Source organism: Eurosta solidaginis, chromosome 1 (assembly GCF_040869045.1).
Source record: "Eurosta solidaginis isolate ZX-2024a chromosome 1, ASM4086904v1, whole genome shotgun sequence".
In the NCBI taxonomy this organism is placed as follows: Eukaryota; Metazoa; Arthropoda; class Insecta; order Diptera; family Tephritidae; genus Eurosta; species Eurosta solidaginis.
Genome location: NC_090319.1, coordinates 377490582 through 377512935, shown reverse-complemented (window position 1 = coordinate 377512935; position 22354 = coordinate 377490582). Strand labels below are relative to the sequence as shown.

At 35.5% G+C, this 22354-nt stretch overlaps 1 protein-coding gene across 1 annotated transcript; it reads right to left on the bottom strand.

The window, feature by feature from the left end:
* Nucleotides 1–11844: 11844 nt before the first annotated feature.
* On the bottom strand, nt 11845–17646 carry TwdlC (TweedleC). Its single transcript, XM_067775505.1, has 2 exons — nt 17428–17646; nt 11845–13115 (listed from the first exon to the last, which is right to left on the bottom strand). The coding sequence occupies exons 1-2, from the start codon at nt 17513–17515 to the stop codon at nt 12091–12093; spliced, it is 1113 nt and encodes a 370-aa protein (XP_067631606.1). The 5' UTR covers nt 17516–17646; the 3' UTR covers nt 11845–12090.
* Between the last annotated feature and the right edge of the window lie 4708 nt (nt 17647–22354).

The following is a 22354-nucleotide window of genomic DNA, read 5'->3' as shown; positions in this document are numbered from 1 at the left end:
CATTGTTTATTGTAATGCTATCGATATGTTATTAAAATATTATGAATTTAGCTATCGAAATGTTAGCGAAATTCCTCAGGACTTTATTTGCTAATCAAGTTAAGATAATGTTCAATGTACGAACTCAAAACACAGAAGTCTATAAAAATTCCCTTACAAAAAATTGTAAGCAAAGAAGGGCAATGTGGAAGTCGGTAGATAAAAAGATTTTCAAACGCTTATCCATTTCTTTATCTCACTCTACAACCAATTAATTTAAATGCAATTATTTTACTTTCGTGATCGATTTAAGCTGTTATTGCTTATAGCCGTAGATATGTATATTGTTTAACAAGCATTTTCTTCATTCTGCAGCCAATCATCAAGCACTTAAATTCGTTTTATCGAACAAAAAACTCATCAAACGGCGATTTGTGTTCCCAGCTGCAGTAAAGTTATTTATAAACGTATTTTTTTAACACTCAAGTACTTAAGTACTTCCCTTTGACCTTGTTTAATGCGAATGAACTTGAAGACGTCGTTAACTTAACGATAATGATGACAATAATGATGATGTAGATGCAGAGGACGACAACGTCAATAAACGCGCCCATCAATGTTAAAGGGACAATAGCCGATGGCGATGACCCTTTATTTTACTTTATTTTATTTAATATTTTTTTTCCTCTTTTGTTTTCTTTAAAGCAATAACATGCAGAAAGAGAAGACGAAATTACACGAAATCAAAGAACGATGATTCTAAATTGTTATTATTCAAACAGGCCTGTTCGTTAAGGTGACGGTAAAGAGCTGGATGAACGTGCATTCACACAGGGCCGCATGTAGAATTTGGAGCTCAGGGAACTAAGTTGTGGGGCGCATATTCAGTCTTCCTAAAAGTGTCAAAATTTTCTCCAATAGGTAATCATATTTTCTACTCGATAATTGTATAATGAGTTCATATCAAAGGGTACGGGTACACAAACCTTGTTATTGTGAGATGTTGGAGGCTAAAAGTAATGGTAGCTGGCAAATCTCGAAAACTTTTTCATACTCAAAGTGCGGTCGCCGTAAACATTTGCTTATGGGGATGAACGAAGAACTACAAGCATTCTTTTAACAAAAGCAAATAAATAAAGCCTCTGCACTAGACCGGGAAGTACCCCAACGTGACAAAATCCTTCTTCGGTAGTGTACAAAGCGGTTTAAAACCGAAAGAGAAATCTGAAAACGATACGCAGCCTAAATGGTCAAATCTCTACGTTATCCGATTGATTGCGAAACCTAACATGCTCGTGAAACTAGAATGGACTTCTTTTCGATTAATCACACATGAAAAAGCTCTTAAAACTCCCGGAAAATATCATCAAAGTCCGGACGAGCTTCTGCAAGCCGCATTGAATATCGTAAAGAATTATTTAGGAAAGTGAACACTGCAAAATCTGAAAAATAGTATATTTTAGTACAACTGTCATCGGAGGTTAGACACCTCGTCGTTATTACATACTGCAACAAGGTCAAGCAAGAATGGACTCTAAGTCTCTACACATACTGTACTGAATATCAAATAATCCCATCCCATGATTGGGACCATTTCAAACAATTTACGTCAACTTGATTATACTACGTCAGGCCTTCTCTTTAAAAAACGCCTTCCTCTTATAGAGTTTACGAGGCACAAAATGGGTTATATCTTTACTCTACAATTTACGGCTGCTTTACTCGTCAAAGGAAATCAGCAACCGAACCTCTTTTGAGCACAAGTTAGTAATTCAAGTTAGTAATGAGTTGCCGTAAGTCGCTTAGTTATCTGGCCTCGGGCTGATCCACAAAACTCATTTGGGTCTACAAAATGGTATACTGTGGAGCATTTCTCTAACAAAGTAGTAAGTAAATGAGAATAACCAACACATTGAGCTACAAGCTAGTGTCTAAAAAACTAATGCCAGATGGAACTGTTACCCACATTTGAGGTATGCAGACAAAAGTGATTCATTAGTTAGTCGTCTAATCCCAAATACTTTGGTTGCTTATTAATAAGGTCGGTCAGATTGTAATGCACGCTTAAAGCATGGCAAGCTCAAAGTATTATACCTGAAAGAGCTGCAGGGATGGGCCGAAAATAGGAAGAGCTAAACACATACGGAATGTCAGCAAAAGCACCGTTTTTGACCGTCTAAGGCAACTAGGCTTGTTAAAATTGGTTAATGCACCACCGAGAAGAATGAGGAAGAGCTTTTCCACCAATTTTTTATAAATCTAAACTTACATGGTTTTATAACAACGACCAACGGCTTCTGAAAACGGATAAAATTTTGCTGAGATGCTTGCCAAGGCAGCAATTCAATCTGGAGGGTAACCCCGTTAATAAAGTGTATTTTTATATAACTTGCTCTAGAACACGAACATCGGACCTTCGTAATGGTGTGATAGCACATTGCCTCTTTAACATCGTGGCTGCCCGTTTCAATTGCTGATATATCTAAAATAAATAATTCAGAATATGACAGAGATTCTGTTCTAATTTAATTTTTCCTACAAATTGGCGGACTGAATTCAAACGGTGGCAGCAAAGCATGGTGTTTGCTAGTGGTTTGGTTATTCTCAGTTCTTGATGTTTGATGTTTGGACCGGAGAGCGCTACCATTACACCACGGTTGCCGCTGGTATCATAACAGGCCATAATAAAGGTGAATCCGCTCCTGCTCTTAAGCATACATATACACATTTACAATAGTACTTAATATTTAACATTTTTTTATCTACAATTTGATCATATTGTAAAGTAATATAGAGCTTCGCATAAATTGATGGACCATTTAATTGTGATGATAAAAGAGTACCTAGCGCTACATACAAAGGTTTAAATCATTGAAAATACAGTGAGTGGGAATGTACGAAACAAGTTTAACCAAAAATCAAGGTCAAGTTTGGGCACGTATTGCGCAGTTTTAGAGTGTCTTTTGTACGCAAAAATATGTGATGAGTCTGTGGTGATGAAGATATGATATGTCACATTGTGACGAAATTATATCACTTGACACATTAGATCGACCGATGAAAAAGTATTTCGCATCAACATTTTGTGGCTCCACTTCAAGATTCATTTTGTTTTAATCATTTACCGAAACCGTGAAAAGCTGATGGATTTTTCAAAGACTTGCCCTTAGCCTTTATCATCATCATATTTTATGAAACTTAGTTTATAGATTAATCAATCTCCCCGCTGTTCCGACAGCTGTTTAATAAGAATATTCTCTTTTTTATGGTAGGTCTAATGTATACAAAATATATGCTAACGTCTTTCTTAATCTACCCGATGCGTAGTCAGTAAGCAGTTACTTTGATGCAACCAAACGGTGGCACTAAAGTTAATGGCTATAGATGCTAATTTCAAGGTTCTGTTATAAAAGTTATTTTGTCTAACACTGCTCGTAATGATGAATGCCTATTTAAAAAAGACGCGTAAGTACTAAGTTGGTACTGGAACTTATGATTTCTCGAATTTGTTCAAGAAGAAATTTCCCGCAAGTAACAGCGAGTTAAAATTTCGATTGTGTTTTCGGGTTTGGCTTTAGTTTGTTTCAGTTACCGTTTCGGCTCCGGTCTTGGATCTAGTTTCGGTACTGATTTTGAGCTGATATAGATATCGGTTTTGATTCTGAGTCGGTTTCAGATTTGGATTCTGTTCCGGTTTTCTTCCGTATTTAGTAATACATATTTCGGTTAATGTTTGAGTCCCATTTTGTTTTCATATTCGGTTTCGATTTCACTTACCGTTTCAGTTTCTGTTATAAATCCGGTTCTTGTTTCAGTTCTGTATTCGGTTGTAGGCTCTGTCCATTCTCAGTCCCAGGCGATGTGCGATTTTGGTTTTGCTCGCTTTTTTATTCCGGTTTCGTTCTGATTCTGCTTTCGGGTCTTGTCTCGGCTCGGGCTTAGATGTCGGTTCCGCTTTAAGGTTCAATCCGGTTACGCTAACAGTTTCGGTTACAATTTCCTTTTCGGTTGTGCTTTCATTTATATTTCTAAGTTCAGTGCAGTTTCTATCCAGATTATTTTTGAGTTCGGCTCTAGCTTCGGTCTTAATTCTAGTTATATTTTGAGTTTCAAATCTTGTTGATGTAGATTAATAGACCTGTTTTGGATTCGGTCGCGGTATACGCATATTAAGGATTTTGTTTCTATTTAAGTTTGGGTCGCGGTTTCATTTCCGGGCTCAGTTTTGATTCGGTTTCGGCCACCTTAGTGGTTTCCGATTGGATAGCGAATTCTCTTCGGTTCCAGTTTCGATCGGAGCTTCGTTTTCGGATATATTTGGGTTCCGGTTTTGGCCCCCTTTACCGATTTCGATTTCAGCGCAGTTTTCATTTCAATTTTAGCGTAGTTTCGGCTTCGGCTGTTCTCGACTTATTTTCCAGGTTCAGTTCGGATCAAGTTTCGGTTCCCGTTACAGGTTTTCGACATCAGTGCTGTTTCGGTTCCAGTTTCTTTTGCGGGTTAGTTTACAGGTTCAGTGCGGATTAAGAGTCAGTGCAGTTTCGTTAGTGCAGTGCCGTTTCGTTAGTGTTTAGGTTTGCACTCGCCGAAAATAATATTCGTCTTTAAAATAAAGGTGTTCGGCTTGGTCATAGGGCATCGTACCGGAGATAGTTGGTCTGGTACTATAACGTGCCAGTTACCGGAACGTACAGGATATATGTACGGCAAATATCTATCGACTTTGATAATACTATCCAAAATCTTCCAGATTGCATTTATCATTACAACCACAACAACTGAGTCGACTTATCCATGCTCGCCTGTTTGTTTGAGCCCAACTATTCTCTCAATTTTTGGAATGTCTTAATGAATTTGGGTCTGAGATAGGTATTTTATGTCATATTGACCATTCGATGGAAGACGATTTTCTCATAACTCCCTCCTACAGGTAGCTTGACCTTAATTTCCTCGGAGGAAAGTATTTATTTTTTTTTTATTAACTTGTTTGTTGAAATTTCGAGCTAGTCCCTAATATGTTTCTTAATTAATCCAGTAAATATATCTAAGTGGTCCCGAAATAATAACATGCTGCGGTATTTGCCATTAAGAAAAAAAAAAAACAATCATATATGCAAATTTGCGTTAAAATGGCAAAGAGTTCGCCATTAGAGCGGCGTTAAAAGCAGCGCTATCTATTTTATTTAATAGCTACGCATTTAACTGTTAATTGTTGTAATAAATTGCGGTTACAACGTCTGTCAGAGGGCATTCATTTCGATGTATCTTCCGTTTCTTCAATGCGTTAATGCGGTGTAAACAAAAACATTTAAACTATTGATCTTAATGGGATTTCGGTTACCTACTTGGTTAACTTTTGCTTATTTGTTCGATTTCAAATTTTATACTCAGCTGAGCAGAGCTCACAGAGTATATTAACTTTGTTCGCATAACGGTAATCCGTAACGCATAAATAATCGGGATAGATATAGACTTCTATATATCAAAATGATCTGGGTGAAAAAAGAAATTCAATTAGCCATGTCCGTCCGTCTGTCCGTCCGTTTGTAAACACGATAACTTGATTAAATTTTGAGGTATCTTAATGACATTTGCTATGTAGGTTCCTGGGCGCTCATCTCAGGTCACTATTTAAAATTAACGAAATCGGACTACAACCACGCCCACTTTTTCGATATCGAAAATTTCAAAACACTGAAAAAGTGCGATAATTCATTACCAAAGAGGGATAAAGCGATGAAAATTGGTAGGTGCATTGACCTTATGATGCAAAATAGAAAATTAGAAAAATTTTGGACAATGGGCGTGGCACCGGCCACTTTTAAAAGAAGGTAATTTAAAAATTTTGCAAGCTGTAATTTGGCAGTCGTTGAAGACATCATGATGAAATTTCGTAGGCACGTTACTCCTATTACTATATGTGTACTAAATAAAAATTAACGAAATCGGATGATGAACACGCCCACTTTTAAAAAAAAAAATTTTTTCAAGTCAAATTTTAACAAAAAATTGTATATCTTTACAGTATATAAGTAAATTATGTCAACATTCGACTCCAGTAATGATATTGTGCAACAAAATACAGAGATAAAAGAAAATTTAAAAATGGGCGTAACTCCGCCCTTTTTCATTTAATACGTCTAGAATACTTTTAATGCCATAAGTCGAACAAAAATTAACCAATCCTTTTGAAATTTGGTAGTGGCGTAGATTTTATGACGCTAACTCTTTTCTGTGAAAATGGGTGAAATCGGTTGAAGCTAAGCCCAGTTTTTATACACAGTCGTCCGTCTGTCCTTCCGCATGGCCCTTAACACGATAACTTGAACAAAAATCGATATATCTTAACTAAACTTAGTTCACGTACTTACTTGAAGTCACTTTATCTTGGTATAAAATATGGCCGAAATCCGACTATGACCACGCCCACTTGTCCGATATCGAAAATTACGAAACATGAAAAAAATGCCATAATTCTGTACCAAATATGAAAAAAGAGATGAAACATGGTAATTGGATTGGTTTATTGACGCAAAATCTACATAAGTTTAGAAAAAACTTTGTAAAATGGGTGTGACACCTACCGTATTAAGTAGAAGAAAATGGAAAAGTTCTGCAGGGCGAAATCAAAAGCCCTTGGAATCTTGGCAGGAATACTGTTCGTGGTATGACATATATAAATAAATTAGCGGTACCCGACAGAAGATGTTCTGGGTCACCCTGGTCCACATTTTGGCCGATATCTCGAAAACGCCTTCACATATACAACTAAGGGCTACCCTTTTAAAACCCTCATTAATACTTTTAATTTGATATCCATATCGTACAAACACATTCTAGAGTCACCCCTCCTCCACTCTTATTGCGATATATCGAAAAGGAGTCCACCTATAGAACCAAGGCCCACTCCCTTTTAAAATACTCATTAACACCTTTCATTTGATACACATGTCATACAAACACATTCCAGGGTTACCCTAGGTTTATTTTGATAAATGGTGATTTTCCCTTATTTTGTCTCCAAAGCTCTCAGCTGAGTATATAATGTTCGGTTACACCCGAACTTAGCCTTCCTTACTTGTTCTTTATTGTTCTGTTATCCTATTTTCGTACTTACTTCGGGCTACTGCCGCATCACCACCTTTTGAGTCAATGAATGAAACTTATAATTGATTTATGTATGTATGTATGTGCATATGTATATATTACTTAAGCAGTCAATTCAGTTAGTGATTGGCAAGCAAATGATGGCCATCTGGTAACAAGTAAATTGAAAAAACAAATTTAGTACATGAAATAGATAGTAAAATGAAACGAAAGCAATCAAATGTTATGTAATTAATCAAAAAAACTTGAGTATGGAGTATGCAAAGCTCTTACTCATCCTAATGGTAACGGTGAAAAATTTGAAAGTTACCATAAACAATAAGTAATGAAGCGTTAGATTAGTGGGCGTGCTAATACAGACGAGAGAGCTCGAAAATATTTTAAAAATGAGCAGGTTTGAAAAATTGGAGCGTGTTTAATTAAAAAAAATTGTAAACTAGAGGCTGGACTGTTTTTTTTTTTTTTTTTTTTTGTTGTTAATTTGACATAAACTGAACCGAATATGGCAGCTTTATTTGAAAATAGAAGAAATGAATATACATATCGTCGCCCGCTTGCCAGAAGCATGAATGTGCCAAAATGAAAATTTTGGGCACTTGAGTTTCAAAGCTCGTTGTTCCCTCAAAATTAGAGGAATTAGTTTCCAATGTAACAGTGTATCTATATATTATATTCACACTATGCTCTTTCAACTGAGATAATAGCTTAGCTTGCATCCCTTCTATTTTCCGAGATTTACCACATTCATTTTTCTGGCACAACAAAAATTTTAAAAACTTATCTAATTTTTTGTTAACACAGCTATACAAACAAATTAAAAGTAGTCGGATCAGGCAATGCGACTCATGTTTTCTATATATTTTGATGCGCTGAATCCAAATACGCTATAAAAATTGGCCTAAGTGGTGATGGTATGGCATTAACCACGTAAAAAAAATTACTGCAGATTGATTTTTAAATAATGTTAGGGCCAAGCCAATACCTGCTAGGCCAATTCTGTTGGCGGATTGGGATTCGGAGCATCACAGTACTTGGGAAAGCATCCGCGGCTTTGACTTATCGAAAGTATGTATATAAATGAAAAAGTTACACATTCAATTCAATTTCATATACACTAATATGTTTTTCTTTAAGATATTATTGCAAACTTAGAACTAGTTCTTATTCTCATGAAAATCAGAATGTTCTTCAAAACGTACCGAGAGAAGCACCCAGTCACTTTTTTGCTGTGTTAACTGGTGCCACCACTTCAATCGAAATCGTTTTACATCTGGTCTTTCCATCAGAGAGGTGGCCGCCTTCTTCCACTGCTTCTATAGAGAAGTTCCGATAAAAGTACTTTTTTAGCCGGAGCATTATCTTTAATTCGCATAACATGGCCTAGCCAGCGCAGCCGCTGCGATTTAATTCGCTGGACTATGTTTTTTGCCTGCGTAAATCTCGTACAGCTCATCATTAAATCTTCTTCGGTACTCGCCGTTGCCAAAGCGTAGGAGTTAGTAAAGCTTTCAAAGAACTTTTCTCTCGAACACTCCCAGAGCTGCCTCATCTGTTGTCATGGTACATGTTTCAGCACCATATGGCAGGACCTTCGGTACTCAAAAATACATATAACTAATAAAATCATTTAAAGCAATCTTAATATTGAAATGAGAAACCATTAAAAACCCAAAAAATGGTATGTGTATCAAGGTGTGAACAACACCTCTATAAAAAACCAATAATTCAATGATAACATGTCGATTACAAACCTATGTCGATAACATCTCGATATATTTTGGGTAAAAAAACATCGGTAACACTCCGTAAACAATTGGATAACGTTTGGACTAGAAATCGATATTTTTTGATACAAATCCAATAAATTGTCGATAACATATAGATAAAGTTTTCATTAATTTTCAATAAACGACCAAAAAGTTATCTATACCGTTTGTTATCGATCGTCAAATTTATAACAACTCGATAATTCGTCTATTCCTTGTCCATAGCACGCCAATAATAAATGGATTACAAACCAATAACTCATCCATAACGGCTCTTAGCGTTAACAAATGTACAGTACGCCTTCCAGTATAAGTTTTGTTTTTTCTCCACCTACACTTAACGCCTGTACTTACATTCTGTATTCTCCCATACAGCATACAACTTACAAACACTGCTTACGCATACACTTACAATTAATCTTTTTTGGCGCTTGCATTCTGGATTCTCCCATATCATGAGCAAAGATGATGAACTAAAAAAAAAAAAATTAACAAGTCTGCTTACAAGTTCTTTAATATTTGGGTATCTTACTTTGTGAGCGTTGCATACCGAGCATAATATCTCCATATTTGCCTGTGTGGCAGGGATGCATCCCCAATTGCCCGTTTTAACAAATTTAACAAAAACCGTTTGTTCAACATTTCGGGAAGTACTCTTACGTTATGGTGTAAAAGATGTTCAGGTATCATAAGCAAACATCCTGTGGTATTTCTGAGCGCTCACCATTTTTCCAGTTTGTTTCTTTCAAGCCCGACGACACTACTGGAGACGTGCGACAAATGGCATGCAAGGGGTTGATAAGCGCAACTCATATCTTCCGCAACCAAATTGTCAACCTCACCTACGCTAGACGACTCCTGTTACAAATATTCACATATCATATATATATGTAGCAGGCGAGGCTTTGGTGACTCAAAGTTCCTCATGAAACTAAAGGGTGGGAGGCAGAATGTTCTCATATTAAACCGTTCCCGAGATGATGCTTGTTACCGGAACGTATCGGATCTATGTACGGGAAAGGAATATCAACATCGATAACACTCCCTAAAACTTTCGGCATGGCCTTATCGCTTCAACAACAAATAAGCGATGGGCCAGTTGTTTTATAAGGAATGACTTATCTGCCTTTTCTTATATTTGCTCCAAGTGTTTGATAACTATTGTTTTAGAGGATAGCTCATCTAAAGAAGGGCGCGTTCTCGTTGCCATTACCGTGCAATCATCCATGTATGAAGAAAAAGTGGGGAAGGAGGCTAAAGTATATAGAAATTGGACAAAATAAGAGATACGACATTACTCTGAAGCACTCCTTATGTGTTCGATGTTTCTTTCATAAGCTGTACGAACACCTGCCGACCTCTTAAGTGATTCAGGGCCACTCAGTATTTCAAGACTAGGGTAAAAAAAGGCCCTTCTTTGTCTTTGAATATTGTGCGATGGTTGGTGCTTTGCGTGGTGATGGTGTTACCCAATTCGCGGAAGCCATGCTGATAACTGGCGAGCTGAAAGTTTTGCAGTAAAAAAAAGAGAAAGATCGTTTACAAAGCGACCGGAGATATATCGGGTGATATAACTCCCCTTGTCTAGATGGTTTCCCAGCCTTGCCAGCTTCCAGCTAACTGTATCACCCATCTTCAAGAGGTGTAGGACAGACATTACTATTCCATCTGGAACAAAAGCCGTCACGCATTTCTTCGAATAAGGCAACCAAATACGAATGAAATTTTTTAATTGTACTTCGTCGGATTGGACAGGGTCTCAACTATAGGCCACAACCTAGCGACATCGGCAGAGATTTTGGTGATATTTAGTTCATTTCATTTGTCGTACTTTTGTTCACAGGACAGCAATCTGGTGTTCATATTCAGGCCCTTATTTGAAGGTACGCTGGTTCTTTCTCTCACGATATCATATTTCAGAAGTGCAGCCAAGTTTCCTGTATTTTTCCAGTAGTGGCCCTGCAAAAAGCTATAATCACTCGGTATAGAAAGGATGAAAAAACGGTCTATATGTGCTTTATAGGTGACCTTTTTTGGTTTTATTAAGTTCAGTGTAACGCCGCGTTTTGAGGTATTAAAATCGGCTAATCCTTACACTGAGAAGAGTATGGGTATGGGTGGTCGGCTGCCTGCTAAAGTTGGCATTGGCTAACATTCAAAGCAGTTTAGAATACTTGCGTTGACGATGAAAATGTCTGAGCTGTGACAACTTCCTGGCATACTTGTGGGGGCATCGACAATAAGGATGTGCTTGACTTCAATATCTGCTCGAAATGTAGAAGAATTTACCTGTCGTGCCCGTTCTTTCTCTGTGGGACTGTGCTTATAAGCTTTGTTTTGAAGCATGTAAGCTCAAAGTAGAGCTTACGATTTCTCGAACATGGTCGAGAAAATATTTTTCGCGAGTCTCGCCTTCTCGCGAGATTCTCGAATATCGAATTTCTCGTAAAGCTCGTGAGATTCTCGAATCTCGATTTACTCATAAGGCTCGCGAGCTTCTCGACATTCAACTTAATCGATTTATTGCTGTTTTATATAGAGCTTACGATTTCTTCTGGAGCACAAGCCAAAATGTCCGCAAAACCACAAGTAAAAAAACACGAAATGTATAGAATATTGCCAATGCAGCGACTGAATTGAAAGTCGAGAAGATCGCGAGTATTACTAGTAATTCGAGATTCGAGAGTCTCGCGAGCGTTACGAGTAATTCGAGATTCGAGAAACTCGCGAGAACTCGAGTTCTCGATTTCTCGGGTCTCGAAAATCTCGCTTGTGTTCAAGAAGAAATCGTAAGCTCTAGCTCAAAGCGATCCTCCAAAAAAATTTTAATTTATATACAAAAACCAAAATTTCTTTATTTGTGTTACAAATGTATCGTTTTTTTTATTCACAAATCATTACAGATAAGCAAAAAATATAACTGCAAATTAAATAAAAAAATTAATAAAAAATGCATCAAAATTATTAAATATGTAATTTGTATGCGATTTTAAAAAAATGTATGCCGGAATACCCATCGCTGTTTATGCTTATCTGTATGGTTGTATGTAAGTGTGTCTGTGTATGAACATATGTATGTATAGCACAAGTAAATCACAACTTAAAAATTAAACTTTCATAATTTAAACGCCATTAGCGATTTCACCTTCACTTTCAATGATTTATTTGCTAAATAATTTTTAATTTCTCTACGTCATTGAGCTCTCTTCTGCTCATTTTTCTTACTTTAGCTCCATTATTATTTCTTCTTATGATAGAACTCCGGTGGTCCATAGTTGGATGACGGCAGCTGTGATGATGGTTCCTCCACCACAATGGGTGACATAGTCTCAGGCGCTAAATATTGTTTACTGGGCACTCGAACATTAGACTGAGGCTGAGAGCTGTCATCAAAAGGCATTGAGGTATGCAATTCAAAAGCATCAGCGGGTAAGTTATTTAAAAACTGTTGCTGTTGATGTTGTTGCTGTTGCTGTTGCTCATGTTCCACGGCAGGCTGATTGGTAGTAAGTGGCGCTGTAAGATCAGTGGTGTATTCATCAGCTACAGAAGAGCTATAAGCACTAGCGGGACCATCATTATGACGAGGATCCAAATCGGCGCTATTAATATGACCGATTTGTTTTGGTGGTGGACCATAAACTGGAGCTTCCTCCTTCTTGGTCTTATACTTGATGAAGTAAACTTCAGGTTTGGATGGTTTAGTCGGCGCAGCAGTTGGTATAACAATATCTTTAATATCTTCAGGTTTCTTATGCAAAACATAAATGAGTGTCTTCTCTTCGTTTTGTGGTAGTGGTGGTACAATGGGTGGACGTATGGCTGGTGATGCTGGTGCCTTAATAAAGACGATCTTGTAATGTTTTTGTTTCGCAGCTGGCGCATGATGTACGCGTGTCTCGATCACATCATCCTGTTCAAACTCTTTAGGTGGCACATGTACATACACATGCTTGTGTACTGTGGTCTGTTGTGGCGCATAAGGATAACCACTCTCATGTGAAATGCCCGAATCATGATAGGCGGCATTGTACGAATCTTGTTGATCAAGTGACAGTGGCTGTGGTTGATGGTGTTGTTCGTGTTCATAATGGCTCACATCTTTGGAACTAGCTGTTGCAGATATGCCGTGTTCAATGCTGTTCAAAGTAATCTCAGAGGAGTGTGGAGCACCATAAATGTTAGATGGTGGTGCAGCAAAATTAGCAAATACATGCGCGGTGGGTAGCTGCTGTTGGTGAATGTGAGACTGTGAGGCAATATCTGTAAGAGAAGGAAATATTGATGTATCAAAGAAGGTGGAAACAAAGATTTAATAAGTTTAAATTGATCTTTTTAAAATGGCCTTTAGAAATTTTTGAGCGTGTGTAAACTTTGCCGTCTGTTAACTTTAACTTAGGATCAGTAAATCCGAACCATTAAATGGATCAATGGGTTCAGAAAATGATAATTTAACGGGCTTCAGTTAAAGAAAACATTGATCACAAAGCTCAGTCACCAAAATTCGTTTGCTATCAAAAAGTGAAATTTGAAAACTAAAGATGCGCTGCTTTTGTGATTCATGCGAAATGCTTTTAATGGCTTTTAGTTCAAGTATTAAGCGGTACTTAAATACATTAAAAGCCTCCACATACAAAAAAAAGGCCAAAAGGTCAAGCACAATAGATCTAAATAAAGGTCGCAATGTGTTGAGACCTAATAATAACGATAGTTTAATTTTTCGGAAACTTAATCCACATTCTTATGTCTACCATTATCAAAATAATCAAGGGGGCAAACAAAACTAACTAAATTGTTCCAGAGGCAAATCTCATAAACAATGGGCCAATTGTATGTATGTAGTGAAATTTATTTATCTATGGTGTATATATCGAGAAAAAACTGTCTAAGCTTTAATTGTCTGCAAAGCTTGAGGAACATGCAAACCAAATCTCTCATACATAAATATCCGCAAATAGCAGAACTAATGGAGCTCCGCATCGATGACACAACGGTACCGACTGTCAGCTCCTAAAAGTATTAGGTGTGTCGTTTCATGAAGTTCCATGATGTCAGTTCCTATTGGATTGACATCCCAGCCGACAACCGACAAAAAGACATTTACAAAATACTTGCAGAAGGCTAAAGTAAACTCTCAGAAAAATGCGTTCAACTCTGGCTCAATTTCGTTGTTTATATGTATATATTGAAAAAGGTCCAACTAGTATTTATCTCGACCAACACTTTGTATGCTCACACATGTTTTCAAGTGCAGTGTGGAACCAACGCATCTTGAAGCAATTTATTTCGGGCTACCGTAAGATCATTTTGTTAAAAATATTGTGAAAGAAATTGCTATTGAGCCGGGCAAAGTATTATTACTATAACAACAAAAAATTTTCATGAAAAAAGGAGTTGGGACATTTGCTCAGGAAGCTCACCATGCACAAAATATATTATAAAACCACAAATAAAATATTGAAATATTTTAGGTAAGCTTCTAAAATAACATCCAAAGTCTGTCGCGATGTTGCCAAATATCCATTCGGATAGTCAAAATTGACTGGATTGCATATTCCTATGGCTATTCAGTACAAACCTAATTGTTCTAAGTCCTACCAGGGAGTCTTTTGAACGTTACTTAAAAAAAAATATTTTAAAGATTTGATAGAGGTTTGGCTTCTAAACACATTAACTTTAAGTCTTACAAGCTTTACTATACAAACTCTAAAGCTTGTAGAATAAAGGTAAATCTTATTCGCACGACATAATTTTGTAATTGTCAATTTCAGAAAGAGACTTAGTGAAATATTTAGGCCCTTATTATGAGCATCTTTCGATCTTCGATCTGCGTTGGCTACCGAACATCGAAATTCGAATTTCAAATTTGTATTATGATAGCTCATTTCTGTCGAAATTTTCATTGTGTATCTAATTTTAAATCGAATAGAATTTTGTTGTGACGCTGTATAGAATTAGAAGAAAATTGTTTGAAGATTAAGTTTTTTGTGTTTATCTTCTACTTCTTTGCCATCTAATAGTAATTTCAAATTATTTGTATTAATCTTATATAGGTTCGAAGTCGTAAATACAAAACAACAGCTTGGAAGACTTGTTTCGAAAATGGGACAAAATCCATTTATAAGAAAAGGAATTTGCACAAAGGAACAGGTGGAAAAAAATTCCGAGTGCATTCTCGTACCCGATGCTCAGTCGAGACAATCCCTAGCGCAAAGTCTGAGAATTGTTGCCAATTTCAAAATGGTTGGAATAGACTTGGCTCTTGTGTTTTGTTGCAGCCATTTATCTTTACTGGATAGCAAGTACACGAACGCGTCTATATATAGAAACCTACAAAATTCATTTCAGCGTGTTCTACTTCTAGCTAGTTCCAGTACTTAAGCTTTTTTCTTCATAATAAATAATTTTGCTTTTATTTTGTTTGAAAGCTAATTGGAATCTGCTTTTCTAAACGGATGAATTTATCGAATTATCGAACAATGACACTAGTCTTCATCGAATGAGTGTTATAAAACCGAATGCAAATTCGTTCGATCAGCTCTTTCGACCACAGTCGAAGATCGAATTTGTCTCATAATAGGGGCCTTAGTAAGATTTTCCGCATTAAAGCCTTTATTGCACTCAATCTTCCATACAATATTCAATTTCTTAATTATCTCATTATTGCTTTATTGAATGCCTTATGGAGTGAAAAATCTAGTCGTATGTGAAAAATCGTAGGTTTGCTTGGTTTCTCGGATTCGGATTATCAGGATAATCAGAAAATTTTAAATTATTATTTTTGCAGCATTTGCATATGGCTTTTCTAAAAATAGGCCCACCCATTTTTTAAATTTTAAATCTATATGTATCTGATTGTGTTCTTTTTTGTTTTTTTGTTTTATTAAATAAATACAGTGTCACGCTCCTGAAGATGCCAAGGAAAATTGGCGAAACTTCGAGCTGAAAGGTCGAATAATCCTTGTTTTATTTGCACAATAGATCTGCGTAGCTTAAAATATACATAAATATTATTCAGACAGATCGGAAGAAAATTATAGACCCATGAATAGTTACAAACGACGAAAGGGCTGCAATCCATTTTGCAAAGAAGAGGAATATAATAAACATGTTTTCTTTTGGAATGCACGTGAGGTGTTATACATATTAACGATAAAACATGGAGCGGTTAGGTGATGGTGCGGAGGTGTTTGGCCTTAGGCGATGTTGGAAATTTAGTTTTTATAGAAGGGTTCTTGAAAAAATTAGAATCTCTGAACATGTTAAAGATCGATGGCGTGCCAAAAATTTGAGCTTGGATCAATCAGGAGTGTTTTAGCAGGACAATGATCCCAAAAAACACACAGCGAAAGTTGTCGAGAAACGGATGCTCAATAATGCCGCAAGCAGTTAGATAACCCTCTGCAGTCACTGCAAATCAACCCATTGAGCATCTAAGAGATAACCTTGACGGAAAATCCGCAAAGAACCATAAATAGTAAGATATGTTCAAAGCCGTTTTTTTTTTTGTAATGGCAGAAAATTTTACCGGAGGTGAGAGCAATGCTTGTAAGTACCAAGCCACGTCAATATCAATCAATAATAAAAGCAAATGTAAAGCACACAAAGGATTGGAAATGGACAACCTGTTTTTTGTACTCTTTCATTTGACACCAAAAATATGAAATATTTCCGATATATCATCCATATACTTTTTTGTTCTAAGAGTTTGGTTTTTGTTTTTTCATTAAATAAGGCTCCACAACATATGATTTAAAAAAAAAAAATTTTCCATTGTGTCACCCAAAAAACCCTTAAAAAATGGGTAATATTGTTATGTTCCAGGTGTGCATACTTTCTTTTGACTCTGACTGTAACATCATATCGTGGCTTTTAAACAAGAAAACCAATTTTAAATTTACGTTACTTTAGGTTTCGACAACATCAGATGAAGTGGCTATGGGCGTATTAGAGAGAAAAGTTCCTCAAAAAATGTATGGACCTCTACGAATTGGTGACGGCGAGTACCGAAGAAGATTTAATTATAAGCTTTGCGAGCTTTACGCAGACATCAACATATTAAGAGTATTTTTGTCGGCACCTGCCTATGAAAGCAGAGGAAGAGGGAATTAACGCAAGTCAGCAGATCGAAGAATCGACTGGCGCGCCTTTTTGGACGGTCATAACCGTTTATACGGTTGAGCGCAAATTAAGTAAGTCACATTAGTGGTAGTCCTCAACCGCGCATTCATTGAATATTTTTTTGGACTTAAACAAATTTTAGTTACACTTTGATTATAAAAAATGTCCACAGGCAATTAGCAGCACACTGTACATGGGTAAAATTTCTGTATATGATTGGGTTTTTGCACCCAATTGTAACATATTCTTTTTCATTGCACTAACGATCTATTAAGCAAAGTTAAATTTTTTTATTGAATTGAAATTGATAATTATTTGTTTATCAATTAATTAGTTCTGTATAAGCTTTAAATTTTATTATTTAATTTTTGTTTGTTATAATCATTTTATTTTTTTGATTAACTATTTCTTATTATTATTTTTTAGTTTTCTAACATTTTTATCATTTACTAACTTTTTTGTAATCCATTGTATGTGTAACCAGCTTCAGGACGCGCCAAAGCGTTCACAATTAAACAGCTCACTAACACAAATGCACGCATTATAAAACAATAACGTAACACCAATTCAAGCCTTCGTATCCTGATACACCAACAAATTAGCTAAATATACAAAATGCGTTTAGCTTTATTATCCACCGGAAGCGCTCAAACCGTTCTCGTTCATGCAGGAAACTGTTATGTGGAAGAGTAAAGCGCGAACTGATGCTAAATCATGTGCTACAACCTTAATTTATAGGGTTTTTAACTGATGCGCATTGCAACAATTGACGATCGACTATTAACACTTGAAGCAAAACAACAACAATTAAGGCAGACTTGCAGACAATAACAAGAAACCCCCAAAATCCATAAAAATACATACGAGTATAAAGTTTTTTTCTTTTGTAACGAAATCAGATACAATCAACTGCAGAGTATGTACCACTTCGGACTTCTGCCTTAACTAAAATACCATTAAAACTCGTAATTGAACTGAAGCGATATACATGTGTGTGTAGTTATGTTTGTACATATTGTATATATATAGTACATGTTCCTACACAAAACGCGAAGTAAAAGATCATCACCAAATAACATGTCATGAATACCAACAAAAACTGCCAAAAAGAAGCGCATCACAGAGATGAGAAAGAGAGCAAACCATTAACTTGGCTGGACATCAAATTACACTTGTTTACAGCCAAAATGCACCAGAGACCCCATTATGAAATTCCTATGTTTTTTCAAAAAAAAAATAAATAAAAATTGGGTCCACTTAATCATATATATCTCAAGAATGCATTGAGCAATTTCAAAATAGTTTAAAGCTTTTAAGGGTAAAATTTGCTATAAACTGTGCATACAACACTTTTTGATAGGCCCTGCAGATTCAAAGATACGGAACAATCATTACGGATTTTTTTCAATTTTTTTTGTAAAAATATAAAAAATATGTAATTTGTGACGAAGGATCTCGAAAACTTTTTATTGTTTTGCAGATTTTTTTTCTCTCTAAGCTCTGTTTTATTACAAAAAAATAAGCTTTCATTCAACAAAATCGATGGACTAATAGAAAAGTTATAAGCTTTCAAGTAAATATATCCATTTAATACTTAAGTACCCTACGGGTACATATGTGTTTGTATTCGTATATCAGTAAGTTAGCGATATTAACACATATGTACCAGTAGGGTATTTAAGTATTAAACGGATATATTTACTTGAATGCTTATAACTTTTGTATTAGTTCATCGATTTTGTTGAATGAAAGCTGATTTTTTTGCAATACAACAGAGCTTAGAGAGAAAAAAAAACAAATCTGCAAAAAATAAATCCTTCCTCGCAAATAACAAATTTTTTAATATTGTTACAAAAAAAATGGGAAAAATCCTTAATGATTGTTCGTTATCTTTGAATCTGCAGGGCCTAGCAAAAAGTGTTGTATAAACAGTTTATAGCAAATGTTATTATCTTTTAATATCTTTAAACCGTTCGTTCTTGAGATATATATGATTAAGTGGACCCAATTTTTTTTTTTTTGGGAGAACCCGTTATTCGTAAATATCTAAAAAACCTTACCATAGAATTAGAAATAATCTTGATTTTCGAAATTAGGGGGTGATTTTACATAAGAAATTCATAATGGGGTCTCTGGTGCAGAAAAAAAATTGGAATTTGTGATACAGTGTTATTGGCGTCATTGCTTTTTTTAACGCAGTCAAAAAAAAAAAATAATTATTATGTTAAATCAGCGAGGAACAACTAGCGTAAAAATGGGATATATCAATTCATAAGGTTATTTTTTTATTATGTTGATATTACTAAATTAATAGCGTAGTAGTAGCGTGCTCCGCCTACCATACCGACGGTCCCGGGCAAAGTAACATAAAAAATATATACAAGAGTTTTTTTCAATTAGAAAAAAGTTTTTCTAGCGAGGTCGCCCCTCAGCGAGTGTTTGGCGAGCACTCCGTTCGGCGTCGACATTAAGCAAGTAGGTCCCGTCCTGCCAGTTTGTAAGAAAAACTAAAACGGAGCACGGCGCAAATTGGAAGCGAAGATCTCTTCGAAGGTTATCGCGTCTTATATTTGTTTATTTATTTTTTTAGTTTCTTAAATGTTACGGCTTCACCATTTGTTCGGTATATTCGAATTTCGGCAGGGATCTAACTAAGTAAGTTGCCTTGAGAAATATATTATTTCTAGAGATCCAACTTATTATGGTTTTTATAACGAAAGTCTCAAAAGAAAACTTGTTTCGACTAATCTACTTTTACTCTTTTAGCTAGATAATATCAGTTACATAATATCAGCTGAAAAGTATTGCGAACACTTTCTCCAGAACTTCAACTACGTGGTTATTTTTCTTTTCATTAGTTTTACATTAAAAACCGGTTAATTTTTCTAATCCGGTTAATTTTCTGAATTCGGTTACTTTCGTGCTTCCAAGCGGTTATTTTAAAAATCGATTTTTTTAAAATTGATTCTTTTTAAATCCGGTTACTTTTTAAAGCCGGTTTTCTTGACCGGATGCTTTTAAAACCTTTTTACTTTTGAAACCGATTTGTTTTCAAACCCGATTAATTTTACAAACCAGTTGCTTTAAAAACAACCTATAGCTTTTAAAACCCTATTACTCTTCACAACCTGATATTTTTAAAAGCACGTTCCTTTTAAATTCGAGTTACTTTGTAAGCCGATTACCTTTCGGAAACCAGTAGCTTTTGAAGAACCGGTCGCTTTTCTAAAACGTGTAGTTTTTGAAGAACCGGTTACCGGTTTTAAGCTTGTTTTTTAAATCATTTGCTAAACGTTTTCTTTTTAGGAACCGATTACTATTTTATAACCAATTACTTTTTTGGCTTGCTTACTTTTTTACTCCAAATTTTTCCGAAACGGTTACCAATTTGAAATTTTTAACTCCCTTTGCTCCTGCTTTCGAAACGGCTACTTTAGAACCGATAACTTATTTGACATCGGTTACTTATTTGAAGTTACTTATGCATTTTTCAATTTCAACTTTTTCGAACCGGTTAACTTTTTGAAACCGATTATTTTATTAGAATTATGTAACTTTTTCGAATTGATTTCTTTATCTGAAAAGATCGAATTTTTTTAACCTTAATTTTTTTCAAACTTTTTCTTCTTCAAACCGGTTTTTAAAAAACTTCCACCCTTCCGAAGCAATTACCTTTTACAAGCTCCGGCTTTCTCAACCGATTACTTATTTTAAATCGTTTACTTTTTTGAAATTATTCCTTTTTTTTAAACCTCAACTTTTGCGATGCGGTTACTTTTTTTAAAGCCGCGACTTTTCAAACCGATTACTTCTTCAAACCTTTTACTTCTAAAAATTGCCACCCAAGAAACAACCGGCGAATGCGCGCCCTGAAAGGCACCTCATTGTTCACGCATATAAACTCGAGACTGTGAACGACTTCGTGTATCTGGGACTAACGACAAAAGCAAAACCAATGTCTGCCTAAAGCAAGTAATGCTGGGACTGTATAGATATTTGAAAAGTAAAGTCCTCTCCACGACGAACACAAATTACGAACTATAATACTCTCATCATGCCTGTATGGAATCATGGACGGTATCGGAAAACGTTCAGCTAGCCCTTGAACTGAAGATTTGTGGTCTAACAGCGCGCAGGCTAGTTCATTATATTAAAATAAAAAAATAATCTACGGGCGTTGAAAGTATTCCTATCGGCACTCATATTTGGCAGCAAACAAAGAGAGAGTTACTCTGAGTAAGGAGGGGCAATTTGAGGATGACTGGATTTCCTTTTTGTTGCATTAGATTTGCGAAGCAGGTAGAGCAATTTACTCCTAAGGGATTTTACTTCTAAGTGAATTAAAATTGAAAGTCATTCAGCTAAGCAATTAACTTGCAGATATATGTACGTGTGTCAGTTGCTCGAATGCCATTATTATTGCCATTTTAGACAACTCATTCATAAATTAACTAAACAAATTTGCCAAAAAGGTTATTTCGGCTATTAATTGGTTATGTCTTAGAAAACTCACCAACGTCTATAGTGATTTTCAAGTCAAGTCCCTTTTAGCGTTTTAAATGAAACTTAATTACTATTAAAATCCATATTTTAGTAAGAATTTGTTCATCTTATAGCTAAATAAATTTGAATTCAATTACAGTTATGTTTGTATAGCTGCGTTTGAACAAATGTGTTCGTTATTGTACGAAGAGTGTAAACAAATCTTAAATTTTTAATTAACAATTTTAAGTTCGCATTTCATTGCTTAACTAAAACCTTTCATCTATGAAAAACGTGTAGGCAAATCTGTGTATATAAGATAAAGTGTTTATTAGTGAAAGGTCTTTATTGCAAGCCGACTTAGTAAATTATGCCAAATCACTCAAGAGATAATTTTATTAAACAAGCACACACACACAAATGTTCATGCACTTATGAAGACGTCTTCGGCTGGTTTTAGTTTTGCTAACTAATTTAAAAAACGCCCCTATTGAATACTCGAGAAAATTTATTTTTATCTTCATTTAAATGCCTAAGAGTAAATTGCATTTTCATGGCAAAAAGTACAAAATTCCAACTACTAAATATAATTATACATAAAGTTGGTATTTTAAAACTCGATAATTAAAAATTGTAAGTTCGCCTATATTTTTCTGTGATATAACAATTAAGCATCATAACATTATGTGGGTGAGCTGGTTTTAAATAACTGAACTTATCCTAAATTGCCATTAATAAATAAGACAACACAAAAGATTTTCTATTCTTTATCAGAAGCATTATTTTGCCACATCATATGAACATATGTCATATGATATGTCGCCAAATGAGTATTTATGATGTGCTCACGGTACACAGTGATACAGAACCAAAAAAAAATGTATGAATGTAACAATTGT

What these genes read in the sequence shown, in the direction of transcription:
- TwdlC (XM_067775505.1), bottom strand. Translation starts at nt 17,515, where the DNA reads ATGCGTGCATTTGTGTTAGTGAGCTGTTTAATTGTGAACGCTTTGGCG. An exon ending in ATACAATGGATTACAAAAAA is followed by an intron (nt 13,116 to 17,427) that starts GTTAGTAAATGA and finishes CTTCTCTTACAG; the next exon opens with ATATTGCCTCACAGTCTCAC.